We start from the raw sequence: 15,919 nt of genomic DNA, 5'->3' as shown, positions 1-15,919 counted from the left end.
TTGGTGGTTGAATTTATTTTTATTATTCCAACTTGCAGTATTATGGGGGAGATGAAATCCAACAACCTCTGCAATGCTCCTATAGCAAAGTATTAACAATGCAGTGACTCAACCTGTGTTGTCTGATGTCCCCAGTTATTGGTGCTTAAACTATTCACAGGCTGAGTGGAACTGGCAAACACCAACGCAGGGCTTGGTAACTCAGCCACTGCTCTTCAGGAAGGCCCCTCAGTCACGATCTGCATCAAGAGGTATCCTTTACAGCTTTCCTACCAGGCTTTTCAACTGCTCTCTCAGCTCCAGTTTAGCCACTGCAGAGAGATGGACCTCATCTGGACCGTCGGCTATACGTAAAGTACGCACCAGACTATACCTGAAAGAGAATGGCACTTGTTTAGCCCACTTATAATAATAATAATCCTTACATTTGATATAGCGCCTTATCACATCTTCGAGACATCTCAAAGCACTTCACAGAGTATACTGCAAAGTGAATTGACTATCTTTTGTGGGCGAAACACGGAAGCCAATTGTGCACAGCAGTGTCTAACAATATCATTGGGATACTATTAATTTTTAAGATGAATATAAAACTTTTCAGCCTTTTTTATGAGAAGAGTACTTGGTTTGGGATGCTTAAAAAAGAAATTACTAATAGGAATTGGGAAGTAAGGTTTCTTAAAGGACATGAAGAAAAGGCAGGGAAATGAGATTAAAAGATCTGTCACGGTCTAATAAAAATAAATTATAGGGTGTAAACAAACCATTCGACCCAACTCATCCTTGCCACAGTTCACACTGCACACTAACCCCACCCCTCCTAATCCCCTCTCCTGTACCCCTCTATTTCCCTTCCCCTATTGTATGCATCATGTTCCCTCTAAAAATAGCAGAACAGGCTTCAAGCCTCTTAAATGTGTATCTCTATGGCCATGTTTTATTAATTCTTCTTTCCCGATGCTCCCTATTAAATCTGTGAAGCACTTTGAGGCTTTCATCCTCTGTGAAAGGCGATATATAAGTGCAAATTACTCTTGTTGTTAAATCTTTTCTTTCATAGTAGGGAGGGAAAGTGTGACATTCTGCTGTGACAATTAAAGTGAAGACTTTCTGTTTAATAATGACACAAAAAATGTCATTGTGATCTTCTCAATACGGAACAGCTCCAAATGGGCTTATCAGGATCCTATCTGTCTGAATAGCTCCCAGTGGCTGCACAGGACCATTAAGCAATGAGAATAGCTGAACTGATCATTTGTAAATATTGTTTAATACTCACATGTGGGCTAGAGGGAAATCCTGCGAGAATCCTCCCCCTCCATAAGCCTGAATGGCACAGTCCACCACTTTGCATGCCATTCGTGGAGCTACCACCTTGATCATAGCAATCTGAGCAACCAGAGCAGTGAGATCACACACACATGCCATCATCGACACGATCAACAGGACTTAATTAACTGTAGTTCACATCTGGACTAATAATAATAATAAAAACATTCCTTGCATTGACAAAGCGCCTTTTTATGTTATTTAACAGGGCCTGTTTCTGAGGTAATGTCCATGTCATGGAATGGGAGGCTGTGGGTTTACACACGAGATTCCCTACAGGATCACTGCCTAATCTCATCCAAGCATTGCAGCAATGGTAGTCAACTCATGGACCCTGGGCCGGAAGTGTCCCCAAGGTCTACAGTGGCATCAAGAAGCTCCCCTCCCACCCACAGTCATTCGTACGAGTTTAGGTAAGTCCGTGTCTGATCAGTAGTGTGTTTCCACGTTTTTCTTGATTGAATATTTCTTGATTTATGGCATTTATTTTATTGGCCGATCATAAAGGTTGGCCACCAGTGGTCTAGTCAGACACTCCAGTGGGTAAGCACTTCATTTTCAGAGGTGCTGTCCTTCGGACGAGTTGGTAAATCCTTATCCCATCTACCTGTTTAGGTGGACATTAAAGATCCCACTGCCTTATAGGGAGCTGCCCAGTGAAAGGTCAGGCAGCTTCAGGGGGAGGGAGCAAGGGTGTGGGTTAGCCTGGACTCCTGGCATGTACATCCTAGCAGCTGACTACTCTCACCCAGGGATCAGGACACAGCATGATACAGTGGAGCAACCTAAAAGTAAGTTGAAAATGAAATAAAGCTGAAGGAGTATCTTTTTTTTAATTTATCTTTTTACAAATATATTTACCTCCTTTCTGGCTCTTGCTGTGCCCACAAGGTCAATTGTTTTGGCAGCTTTAAGCGTAAGAAGTCGGGCTTGTTCAATGGCAATGCGACCCTCCGCTATCCAATGTGCAACCACTTCCTGCAGAGATAGAGAGCTTAAAAAGGCCTTACAGCTGTCAGGTTCCATTCACTGTACATTTCAAACCGTGGAAACTAACTACGTTAAAGGTTAGGAGTTTCTCTTGGTGTCCTGGCCAATAATCTCCGAAATAAAATTAGTCATTCACTTCATTGTTGTTTATGGGACATTCCTGTGCGGAAATTGGCTGCAATGTTCACTTACAAAACATATACACAGCCATTGCATTTTACAGTAAATATTGTGAAGTGCTTTGGGATATCCTCCCAAAGTAAATGGTGTAAGGATTATAATTATCTGAATAAAAAAGCCGTAATTAATTCTAAAACATGCACATTGACATGACGGGTCTAAGAGCTGCAAAGAGGCTTTATTTATTGCAATTTTTGATAGTTAGATTTTGTGCACAGTGTATCTGAGTACTAAACATCTGTATGTTCAAGGCTGACTACACTTCATTGAGTAAAGGTAAGTCAACACCAGACCCTGACTGTGGACCTATTTATCAGACATCACTGTTGGCCAAGACCTGAGAGTTAATCTGCTCCATGTAGCGCATTCAATATTGGGGGATGAACACTTATTCATCCCTACGCACTAATAATTAACTCTTGATTGAATTTAAAACCATAACACTCCCTGAAAACATTAAATTAAATTATACTTTTAAAATTGAATTAGAGCTATTTATAAGTACACAGGGAAAGTAACCCAACAGACCTGAACAGCACTTAGCCAACGTGCTAATGCAATGTGCATGGAGTATGTGAAGCTGTACAACAACAACAAATTACACGTGTACAGCGCTTTTCACGTCAGGAGGACAAGCCCAAGGCACTAACAGCTATTGTCTTCATTTACTTTGGAAAACTTTAGTTGGATTGTGCAGACACGGGGACACGACAGGATTGCAGGTCAGAATTGAGCCGGTGTCTCACAAAGTGGCATCGAAATGCTTCACTCTGTGATTGACAATAATAATAATAATAATCCTTGCATTTTTGATATAGCGCTTTTCACGTCGGGAGGACGTCCCAAAGCGCTTCACAGAACACACTGTAAAGTGAATTGACTGTATATTTGTGGGCGAACGCGGCACACAGCAATGTCTCACAAACAGTCATGGATTGAAAATGACCAATTTATTATTGTTTTTTGTTTTGGAGGGATTATTATTAGGCGTGTGGAGTAAGGAAACTTGCCCAAGGTTTCGCCCTCTCACTTGCAAAGCGAGTGCTCTCACCACTGAGCTACAGGACTCCACAGGACTCGCTTCCCTCATGATCATTGAAAACAAGGATGGGAGGGGACAGAGTAATACAAAGGGAGAGCTGTTCCTGGCCAAACAGTCTCCAACACTTCCTCACGCTGGATGGGTCTGGTAATAGTGAAGGCCAAGTAGCTTGTCACTCCTGGCTGCAGGTAGTCCATGGGCCACTGTTGAGCTACACAGAGCAGGAATCCAATGGGTCAGAATAATTATATGTAATGGCACAAAGGTTGGAGTGTATTAGGCAGCAATAATACATCAAGAGGTTCAAACAAGGTTGTAAATTATAAGCATGAACTTCAATTGGTTCATCTGTGTTTTGTCCTTGAAATGCACCCTTGCCCATATTATCCTTTACAACATGTGAAGCTCATATATTTTTTTTGCCTGATGGATGACAGGTGCCTGTAATTGAATCAAAGCATTTGAAGCAAGGCATTATTTATTGTACCAGGTGAATTCAAGTGCAGAAATATCAGCCTTCACTTCTCAACTCACTATGCATGTTGCATACATTTCTGTAAGCACCAGAGCTTAGAAATTCTGGGCAATTCTCTGTCAATGAAATAATTCCAAAGTAAGGGAATATGGGGAAAAATACAATTTGTTGAAATACATACCAAATGTTAGCCCCCTTGGCTCCCACCTCCAGCTCAAGTGTCTATCCAACATTTTCAAGCACTTTTTGATATGGCCAACTGACATGAGAGATGCTATGTAAATGTATTTTGAATGTTGCATAAATTCTGAGGCCTTTTGTGTGTAGCAAACACTGTTATGTTATTGGACTAAGGTACTTAATTGGTCCTCAACAATGGTTGAGATTTTGAGCAGTATTATTTCCCTATTTTAATTCTGTCTTTTCTGAGGCTTTGAACACCAGTGCTGATATAAGACTGGTTATTATTGAGGTTAGCAAACTGCAGGCTACTCTTCAAGGAACCATCACGACTGATTGGGTTGGAAACCTGTTACTATTAAGTCAAACATTCATTGCAGCTATTGAAATAGCATCAATGTCTGTCTCTTGCAAAAGCTGTACAACTGAAAGCAGCTAAAAATAAGAAAATAAGCTTGATAAATCTTTTTACAATTTAGCACAGAGAAGACTTGTTTATTATTATTAAGAATAATAATAATCCTTATTTTGGTATAACTCCTTTCATGTCAGGGGGCTGTCCCAAAGCGCTTCACAGGATATACTGTAAAGTCAAGTGAGCCAGCCATGACCAAATGCCTCTCCAGGAAAAGAGCTTATTAATAATAATAATCATTATCATCTTTGTATCTGATAGAGCGCCTTTCATGTCAGGAGGATGTCTCAAAGAGCTTCACAGGATTTACTGTAAAATGGAGTGACTATATTTTGCAGGCTAATGCTTATCTAGACACTTGTCAACTAAATTATCATTTAATGGCAGGAATTAGCCCTGAAGTGGGTTTTGAACTATCCCCGTTCATTGTTAAGGTCACGTAGCATTAACATGTCGCTGGTTATTTTCCACATCAGAGATGATCAACATATTCTTCCCTACTTACATTTTCATATAGTTTCTTCCCAAAAGCCTTCCTCTGGACAACCCTCTGGCACAACAGCTCCAAGGCACGTTCTGCTATTCCTATGGTCCTCATACAATGGTGGATACGGCCTGGTCCGAGGCGGCCTTGTGCGATTTCAAATCCTCTGCCTTCGCCTGCACAAGACAGTGAGTGACTTGGATCACCTTCAGCAACCACTCATCAGCCCATCATCGTATTCAACATTAGCTCCAATCGATGGAGGGGCCAGTATTGCTTTGCCACAAGTGGCTTTTGAAACTCAAACCATAATAAAATTTAAATGATTTTTTTTATTACAAATAATAAGAGAAACAATAGAAAAGAATATGGGGAAAGAGAATGAAATTGGGACAGCGCCAGAATAAGATAAATAGCATCCTTCTATCATGTAATTCCTATGATTCAATATTAACTCTATAATACACACACATAAACCAAGCTTAATCCTTAATTTTGGTTTGTATCAATGACGTTGTACTTTTGTGTCACTAACACTTAAATCAACACGTGTGAAAGAAGGTCCGCGAATCAACTACAGCTTCTTAACACAACTTGCAACGGAGTGAAACTAAATTGAACAAAGCACATGATCATACTCAAGTAGCAGCTTCACACCAGTGCCACAGCTCTGGCATGAGCAGCGCAGACTTAATAACATTGGAATCGATCATATAGATCAGAAAGAATGCAATCTCCTGAAAATTGGACTCCATCCATGTGCCAACAACTAGTAACATAGCTGGCCTTAGACTCAACCATTGCCATGGTGTTGGGGAGTGGAGTACTGTTATGCCCACAAACTAACTGATGTCTTTTGGTTATAGACTGCCTGCACTGACCATATTTTTCAACACTGCGATAATTATTCTGTGTTAATTAACACTTGATAGATCAAACATTTTTACCCCAATAGGATGGATGGCTACAGCTGAGATAGGCCTGAACAGGCTTCCATTTCTACGATCGCATCTGCAACCGGGAAAACATTGCATTAAACATCTGTGTACTCACCTAACAGCATGTTGGAAACTGGTACTTGAACATTGTTGAAATGTATCTCAAAGTGTCCACCATGAAAACAGTCTGTTGGTAGATCAAGAAAGTTTATATCAACCCCAATGCACTCTTATGAAGTAAATGCAAAGGTTGAGATTTACATTACATAGCTAGACCCCCCCCCCCCCCCCCCCGAATCCCAATATCTGAGTCTGGTTACTAAACTCACTAGGACAGTATTTTCTTTCCCCAACAGTACATGAAGTCAATGACCCTTCATCCAAAGAGAGAAGAGCATTTGTTACATTGGTGAGTAACCCAACTTTCTTTGTAAAGTTGCAGCCAATTTGTGCACAACAATGTCCTGCAAAAAGCCATTAAGAAAATGACCAATTTATATCCGGGATATTATTGGCCAGGACACCTAGCCATAAAAATCTTCCCAATAAATTTGGAGGAGAAATTTTCTTATAGTCTGAGACGCTTTCCCGCAAGTTCCTTTTCCTTCTGCAATTGCTTTTTCCTTTCTACCTCCTCATACGGTCCTGCCTGCTCCAAGGCTGCTGACAGCTATTTGAAAACAACAACAACTTGCATTTATCTAACAAAAACACGCAACTGTCTCCCCTTAATTGGTCTCATCAATTTTCAGTTACCTCCTATCTGATGAAGCCCATGCCATTCTCTTCCTTATAGCAGCCCTCAGGAAGTCAATAACTTGAGGGAAGTCCATTCCCACCATGACACAGAAAGTCATCTCTTGATTTTATAACCTTACCTTCATACCCAAACACTTGCAGAGGTCTGATGACCTTCAGCCCTGATGTATCCATGGGAACAAGAATCATGCTGTGTTGTTTGTGCCTATTATTATGAAAACAAGTGAAGAACACAATAAATGCCTTTAACTGTTAGATTTTATCCATCAAAACATGTTTTGGAATAAGCCTCAGAACTCTTTTATTTGAGCTAAATGTAACTATTCCCAAGTGAAAGGCTGTTTGTTCTCTTACCTTGAAATGTTTTTATTTTCAGTCCTGCCCATAACAATAGCTAATTTGCAGTTTGTGTTCCCTGCCCCTATAAAATAAATCAATGAGCAAGAATTAAAAAATGTTGTTCAGATAAATGCTTTGAAGATCCTTAAAGTTTTGGGGAGGGACAAATACAAAAAAGGGGCTTGAAAGGGTCTGACGATAAGGCAGGGGGGTGGGATTGAATTGATTTCCTTGTTCTGTGAGCAGGCTTGATGGGCCGGATGGCCTCCTTCTACGCTGTACATTTCTATTTTCTACTTGGATAAGATGTCAGCCTCCATCGTATTCCCATAGGACTCTAGCAAGAACCAGTTGTTCAGGAGAGTACTGAGTTTAGCTTTGGGCACCGCACCTTTAGAGTGACGAAAATATATAGAAATTATAACACCTTATAGCAATTATAAAACATTTTTATTAAGGATTGTTGAGTCATTATTTCGAATCCTCGGGATCGGTATATCCCAAAAAATTTGCAATCACGAAGGGACTCAACATTCTTTAATAAAGGTATAATGACATTGGGAGCACACATTCCATCGTCCTGGTGCCAGGCTCAGGGTCTCCCTCTATCTCCAGGTGGCCCTTACCTCATACTCCAGGACTGGAGGTCGTTCCTGCTTCTCCCAGCACCTGGCACTGACAGGCTCAATGTTCTTCTAACGTTTTTAAACTAATGTTTTATAATTGTTATAAGGTATTATAATTTCTATATATTTTCGTCATCTAACACACCTCAGGATGGGTATATTGGCCCTGGAGAGGATGCAGTGCAGATTCACCAAAATGATACCAGGGCTTAATGGGTTAAATTATGAGGACAGGTTGCACAAAAACTTAGTCTGTATTCCTTTGAATTTAGAAAGTTATGAGGTAATCTGATCGAGCTGTTTAAAATGATAAAGAGATTCAATAGGGTAGATACAGAGAAACTATTTTCTCTGGTAAGGAAATCCAGAACAAAGGGGCATTGTCCTAAAATTAGAGCTGGGCCATTTAGGAGTGAAATCAGGAGGCAGTTTTTCACCCAAAGGATAGTGGAAATCTGGAACTCTCTCCCCAAAAGGCTGTAGATGCTAGATCCATTCACATTTTAAGACTGAGGTGGATAGATTTTTGTTAGGTAAGGGTATCAACGAATACGGGGCAAAGGGGGAATTTGGAGTTGAGGTACAGATGGACATGCTCTGATAGAATGGCGAAACAGGCTTGAGGAGATGAATGGCCTACTCCTATTCCTATGTTCCGAGAAGAGGGAAGGTGAGGGTCATGGCAAGAGCGTGGTTCTCCCAATGTAATTCAGGGCAGGGAGAGTTTTATTTTCCTCTGTGAGCCTGGAAAGATTCAGTGTCAGCAGTTTACATGATGTTGTGTCTCCGCAGTACATAGTCTTGATTGGTAAGAACAAGCACTGTGGAATCTGAATGAAAGTGGTCAAATGATTGGACTCTGATAGTGACTCCTCACTGCAATAAACCGGAGACTTGAGCTGGAAGTTATTCTGCTTATCTTGATCCTAGGAAGGCTTGCAGACATGAAACAATTTGAAAGTCTCATAAATGTTTCAAGGAGGTTAGCTTGGGGAGAGCTAACTTTGGAAGGACAAATATGTCTTTTAAGTACTGTAGTTATAAATGAAACCACCATTTAAAACAGTCAGCCATCCTTCGCTTCCAGAAGACCTCAGATATCATATCTATCTGCATTAACTGCTAAAGCAGACTTTTATCCAGTGATAGACTCAGTCCATTTTTTTACACAACCGTATGCCACTGTTGAAAAAGATTGATTGATCTTTTCTCTATTAATAGAAGTTTTAGAGGCTCTCCTGAGTTGCTCCCGTCAGCGCCTCCTTACCTCAGGCGCTGACAGCATCACCATCCATGGTTGCACACTCCACCTTACTAAGCCAGTCCGGAACCTTGGGGTCTTGTTTGACTCTCAACTATCCTTTCTATCCCACATCTGCACCATCACCCGCTCTGCCTTCCACCACCTCCGCAACATCGCCCGGCTCTGTCACTGCCTCACACCGCAGGCCGCCGAAACTCTCGTACATGCTTTCATTACATTGAGGCTCGACTACACAAACTCACTGCTTGTCGGCCTTCCCAACTCCTCCCTCCACAGGCTGCAGATCATCCATAGCTCTGCAGTCCGTGTCGTCTCCTGCACCAGGCGCCGTGACCGTATCACCCCATCCTCACCCGAATCCACTGGCTTCCCATCACACGGAGAATACAGTTCAAGATCCTGGTCCTCACCTTCAAATCCCTCCACGGTCTTGCTCCCACCTACCTCTGCGACTTCCTAACCCTCTACCATCCTGCTCGCTCCCTCCGGCCTGCTTCACGTCCCCCGCCTCGCTCGCCCCACTATTGGCGGGCGGGCCTTCTACCACTCTGCCCCCACCCTCTAGAACTCCATCCCACAGTCCCTCCGTCTCGCCCCCTCCCTTGTTTCCTTCAAGACCCATCTCAAGACCCTCCTCTTCGACCATGCTTCCCCCTCTGTCCTCCACCCTCCCCGATCTGGACCCCAGTTTGGGTCCAAAACTCTGTCTGTCCAGCGCCTTGGGATGTCCTCCCGACGTGAAAGGCGCTATACAAATGTAATGTTGTTGTTGTTATTAAATGTTACTTCTGTTCCACTGATTCATACTATTCATCAAATTTCATGGTTCTTCACAATAGATGTTAAATTAAGGTCTTGCTCTTCTGGATGTACAGGTAAAAGATCTCAAGGCATTATTTCTAAGAAGTACACGGAATATTCTCCTGGACATTATTCCATCCTCTTCCAAAACTCCCCCCTTTCCACTTCCACAGGGAACAACCAATTTCAGAGTAGAGTCACTGGGTAACTTGGTAGTGGTTTTAAAACAAGATCTTAATCATAATAATAATAATAATCCTTGTAACCTCTTTAACATTGAATCATTTCAAAAGTGTTGACTGTAGTGATCGATTATTTGTAATGTTTTACATTATTTGTATATTTGTATATTTTGTGGGCGTAATATGCTTTATTTTACGTTTTTAGAACTATGTTTATTGCCGCTGCATATTCTAAATTAATTGAAATTTTAAAATCGTCAGGTAAATGAAATAATCAGCAGAGATATGTAGCCATTAACTCAATGATAGTGATTGTGTCATTTTAACCATGGTTGTTCATTCATTTGAACAGAGTTCAAAATCCTCGCCCTCGCCTTCAAGGCCCCCCCACAGCCTTGCTCCTCCCTACCTCTGCGACCTACTGACACCATATCAACCTGTCCGCTTCCTCCACTCAGCAGGTTGTGGCCTGTTCCACAAGCCCGGCCCGGCCCGTCCCATCATCAGTGGTTGGGCCTTCAGCTTTTGTTTCCAACCTATGGTACTCCATCCCACATTCCCTTCGTCTCGCTCCCTCCCTTGTCTCCATCAAGGCATGTCTCAAAACTTTCCTCTTCAACCGAGCTTTTGACCACCTTCCTACCCTGCCTGTCCTCCACCCTCCCCGATCCCGACCCCCAGCTCGGGTCCTAATCTCTGACTGTCCAGTGTCTTGGGACGTCCTCCCAACGTGAAAGGTGCTTTACAAATGTAATTTTGTATTGTATACAACAACAACAACAACAAGATTCCATTTATAGAGCGCCTTTCACGTCAGGAGGACGTCCCAAGGCGCTGCACAGTTGGGTCATGACCCGAGCAGGGGGAAATGGTCAGGGTGAGGGGGGGGGAGGGAGAGAGGAGGGGGAAATGGTCAGGGTGAGGGGAGGGAGGGAGCGAGGAGGAGGAAGAGAGTCGAGAGGGGAGCTGAAGGCACGGTCAAAGAGAAAGGTTTTGAGACCGGCCTTGAAGGAGGAAAGGGAGGAAGCAAGGCGAAGGCACTGGGGGATAAAATTAGTATTGAAAGAATCACTAAGAGATCTTTCTTGTTTGGTACTACATGTGGTCACACTGACAGGTGCCAGAACAGGGAACAAAAGTAATTGCGAGAAACAACAAACGGCATGTGATTGTGATGCATAGAGTGATTATTTACGGTGCTGGCAGCAACAAGGAAATCCCTTATATGTTCTCAAACGGTACAAATATTATTTTTCGTATTCTTTTAAATAACTCTGGTTACTGATTTTGCTGTGTTGACTGAACAGTTTATGGAACCCTGCATTCCACAGTGGGGAAATACCGCTTGTAGTATCACAGAGCAATGATGCCATCTACCTGCCTTTTGATGCCCATTCTGCCATGTATCTTCAGCTTCTCCATCACCTGACCTAGCCTGTTGCCTACATCATCAAGTCTACCCTGCCACAGTCAGTAATGTTTCTCCACAATAATCAGGTAAAAACAGAAATGTTACAAAAATAATTCAATCTATAACCTGCAGTACGCCACAAGGCTGACAGAGTGTCGGCCTGCAATGTAATTATTGTGATTTTGTTCTTCCTGAAATCCTTAAGTCCCACTATCAGATTGAAGACCTTGTTGGAACCTCTTCATCAGATTGGGGTTTGATCAGGTGGCTCAGGTGTAGGAAAACACCAGCACAGATTTGACAGAACAAATGGTCAGTTTCTATGCTGTAACGTTCTGTTATTCTATGATCCTTGTTTCAATTAAAACCCGGTGGCTTGCTGTCAGCCATCGCCTTACATGTCCTGCTAACAGTATGTGTGTCGAATTATGACCAACATTCACCAGTAATCTTGTTGCACAAAAAGGATGGAGTTGAGGTGGACTTTGAAGGAGGCGAGGGAAAGGGTGAGTTAAAGGGACTTCGGGATGGAGTAATGTAATTCCAAGTCCCGATGTGGGGCTTGAAAACTCAATCTTCTGACTCAGAGGCTAGAATGCTACCACTACACCAGGCTGACCGACTTTTAGCCTTACATAGTGAATCACATTAGTTTGCATCGTGCAACACCAGCACCAATAGACACTGTTTCGCCCACAAAACATAGTCAATTTACTTTACAATATATTCTGTAAAGCGCTTTGAAATGTCTAGAAGACATGATAAGGCACTATATCAGATGCATGGATTATTATTATTATTATAAAACCATGTCTCATAGCCTTCCAGCCTTACATAGTGTATCACAGGAATCCATAAGATAGTTTGCTGCCTGCCAAAAAATGTTTGAAGAACTCTATATAAAACAACTTTATGATTTGACAGGATGTTGAACAATGTCACTCAGCTGATGTTTATGTGGCGAAAAATAGAATATGTGTGGAGTTCCATCTTTCCTGACAGGGGAAATATAAACATCTGGCCCCAGTTTTATACAGGTTTGGTTATTTGTTGTCACTTCAATGTTCTCATCGAGGTTTAAATGAACCAAACCAGATTTTCGAACTATGACTGAATTTCAAGATGCTGTTTAAGATGCTACCCTGAATGAAGTACGCTATTTAATGTTATGGTTGTTGGGGCTGAAGTGGAAAAACACATATTGTGGAGGTGATTTATCCTCTTCTCCACTAGCTTTCAAATGGCAAAAGAAACAGGACTGTTTCAACAGCAACAATAGCACTTTTTATATTGGGGGGATGTTGCAACTTCTTCACCCAACTGATTGGGAGCTCGAGCTGAGGACGATAGTGATGGGGTGGGGGTAGGTGGGGGGTGAATGAAAGTATGATTAAAAGGTAGATCCTAAGGTGAGCATGATATCTGTGTGACAGACTGCAATTTTTGTTAAAAACAATATGAGTTAGATTTAGGTTTCTTTTGCCAGAGCAGAGAAAGAAGATATTTCCTGTGAAGTGTGGAATGCCAGATGTGGTGATGTTCGACATCAAATGGCTGCCACAACCTGCCTCCGGTTACAGCACAGTCTTCTTTGTGTAATAAGCATCCTTCTCTTCCCAGCAGGAGATTGAACAGTCATTACAACTATTTTTTTCTGGAAATCTACTTTATCATCAGCTTCAATCAAAGGTCATAAACCGGTTATTTAAATATAGCTTCTAACTGCTCGTGTCTACTAAACAGTAAACCAATGATGCCTCATTGAAATGCCAGAGTACTCTCTTCACTCTCTGTTGACCACATGAATCCTGACTTTGCAGAATAGGATTGTGTTATAAATAACATTGGCAAGAGGTCTCAAAGCGCTTCACAGGATGTGTGAGGCAGCAATAAACAGGACAAACAGGATGCTGGGTTATATTGAAAAATCAGTTGTGATCCCCAGATGTCATACTCAGGCTGTACAGTGTTTTGATCAAACTTCACCTCGATTACTGCTACAGGTCTGGTCAGCGTGGCATAAGGAGGCTACACAGGCCTTACAGGCATTGCAGAGCAGAGCAATGAGGATGATCCCCGGTGTTAGAGGAATGAGGATTGAAGAGGCAACGATTAGACAAGCTAGGGCTCTTCAGTCTTGAGAGAAAACGACTCTTTGGAAACCCAAAGAGGGCTTTAAAATTTTAAATGGGATTGAAAAAGTAAACCCAGAATAATACTTTAGGATACATCAAGCTAGTTGAACAAGAGGACATAGGTTTAAAGTTGTAAAGGGCAATTTCAGGATAGATGTGTAGACCTGTAAGTTTTTCTTTAAGCAGAAGGTAATCAGTGACTGGAACAGGTTGCCAGGAAAGGTGGTGCAGGCCAGAACACTGGACTCATTTAAAAAAACAACTTGATGGAGTGATGGGGGGAATAGTAGTGATGAGATCACAAGAGAAGTTCAGATGAAGCAGTGGCTCTTTGGCCCATTTAATCCTATCCTTGCAGAATACCCACCCTGCCAATTCTTAATACAATCTCAAGCTGTTTGTTAAATTAATCTAGAATCTTGTCCTCAACCGTCCTTCCTGGTAACTGGCTGTTGATCACTCTTGTATAAATAAATACTTTATGGTGTCTGTCCAAAAATTCACCTTCGCCCTGAACCTGTGACTTCCTCTGTCCTTATCCAGATCACTTCTGCCAAAATCCCTTCCCAAACTGCTGGAAACTGGATTAACCTTTACTTGTTGTCTGCAGTTCGAAGCTCTTCCTCTAGCCGTTACCCCAGGTCCACCAATGTTCTATCTTCTTGCTTGCCAGACATCAAGACCTGGATGAGCGCCAACTTTCTGTAGCTGAATGTTGATAAGACAGAAGTCATCCTCCTTGGCTCCCGTCAACATCTTCTCATCGGCTGCTCGGACCTCCTGAACCTCCCGGCCTATCCCTGAGATTCACTGAACCTGTGCGCAAATTAGGCATTAGGTTCACCCCCAGCTGTCCTTCCAACTCCACATCCAGTTGCTAACTAAGATCACATTCTTCCACCTCCGCCACGTTGCTCTAACATTACCTCATACTAAAACAGCTCATTCACGCCTTTATTACCTCCTTCCTCAATTTTTTCAATGCCCTTCTCGATATTCTCCCCAGCTCCACCACCCACAAAATTCAACTGATTCAAACCTCTACTGCATGCATTCTCCCCGAAACCAGACTCCACCCCCACTTCCCTGACCCCCCCCCCCCCATCACCCCAGTCCTTGCCACTCTTTACTGGCTCCCGGTTCCCTATTGCAGAGTGGATCGACTTCAAAACACTTCCTCATACTTACAAATCAATTCACACCCTGGCACCTCTCCGATCTGCTTACACTCCACTTCACTCCACTACCCACCCACTTCACTCAGCTGGCTCAGGCCGTCTACATGTCCCTCACCTTCTCCACTCCCACCATCGGCTTTCAACCACTAAACCCCAAAACTCTGGAACTCTCTGTCTCAATCCCTCTGCCTTGCCCCCTCCTTGCCCGTCTTCAGATTTGCATCGCATCTGAAGACCTTCCTCTTTGACTGTGGTTACCGTCCCTCTCTCACCGATTCACTGTCAAGCTCCACTACTGTTAAGCGCTCCGAGATGCTACCCTGTTTGAAGGCCACTATATAAATGTAATTTGTTATTGTTGTTCATTCAATAGTACATAATTCTTAGAAAATCCTACAAGATGAGGAAGATTTTATTGAAGTTAAAGTCAAACAAACCATCTTGTATTGGAGCAAAGTTCTTGTAAGTTGATGTGATGTACAGGAAATTCCCTCATACATTATACCAGTGTGCGAAACCTTTGCTTATGCGTAAGATGCTTTTATGTCTCAAGGTTTGTATTGCCTCTTACCACTCATGCTACTGTTTTGCTGCTGAGTGCTTTTTTAACCGCATCATGACCCTATATCTGCTCGTCAAGAGTTTTTTTTCCATCCTGTGAAATCACAACAAAGGTTCAAGTCAAGGCTCAGTCTTATCATTTCCTTCTTTCCGTGTCTGTCACTCGCTGTAAATTTGGTGACTTGCCTTTGCTGGCAGCGGAAGAATTCCAGTCATTTGGACATTTGCAGAATGAGGTCAAGGTTTAGGAAATCGTAAATTCAAAACAGAATTCCTGCAAGAGCAAGATGACTAGCAGCTGAAAAATCCTTTTTGGGTGTTGCTATATCAGAGTTCTGCACTAATGGGGCACAGATTTAACGTCTCCCCCCACTCCTCTGAGTACCTAACCTTAAAGGGAGGTGATGCAGAATTCCATGTGATTCCGTGCAGGGAGACTGTTGTGTGTCTCTCCGGCTCAGTTGGTTGCACTCTCACCTCCAAATCAGAAATTGTAAGTTCAGGTCCCACGTTGGAAATTCACAAACAGAACTGGTGTAATTCCTTTCATTATTTTCAACCTTAAAAATGCTGGCTCCCTCCATTGGAGTGATTTTGCCAGTCAGAAGGTAGGAATAAAACAGATTTCGC

At 42.4% G+C, this 15,919-nt stretch overlaps 1 protein-coding gene across 1 annotated transcript in view; it reads right to left on the bottom strand.

Annotated features, from left to right (window-relative positions):
- The window catches only part of acad11 (acyl-CoA dehydrogenase family, member 11), a 60,519-nt gene continuing 44,600 nt past the window's right edge, over nt 1–15,919 (bottom strand). The window contains exons 14-20 of the mRNA XM_007896882.2: nt 7,147–7,213; nt 6,912–6,997; nt 6,149–6,220; nt 5,117–5,271; nt 2,191–2,307; nt 1,280–1,389; nt 1–373 (exon numbers count right to left, since the gene is read on the bottom strand). Of these exons, the coding sequence (XP_007895073.2) occupies nt 259–373; nt 1,280–1,389; nt 2,191–2,307; nt 5,117–5,271; nt 6,149–6,220; nt 6,912–6,997; nt 7,147–7,213 (722 nt within the window). The 3' untranslated portion in view covers nt 1–258. The remainder of the gene's footprint in view (nt 374–1,279; nt 1,390–2,190; nt 2,308–5,116; nt 5,272–6,148; nt 6,221–6,911; nt 6,998–7,146; nt 7,214–15,919) is intronic.

Source organism: Callorhinchus milii, unplaced genomic scaffold (genome assembly GCF_018977255.1).
Source record: "Callorhinchus milii isolate IMCB2004 unplaced genomic scaffold, IMCB_Cmil_1.0 Scaffold2, whole genome shotgun sequence".
Taxonomy (NCBI): domain Eukaryota; kingdom Metazoa; phylum Chordata; class Chondrichthyes; order Chimaeriformes; family Callorhinchidae; genus Callorhinchus; species Callorhinchus milii.
The sequence above is the reverse complement of the archived record's forward strand: the minus strand, read 5'-3'. Positions and strand labels throughout refer to the sequence as shown.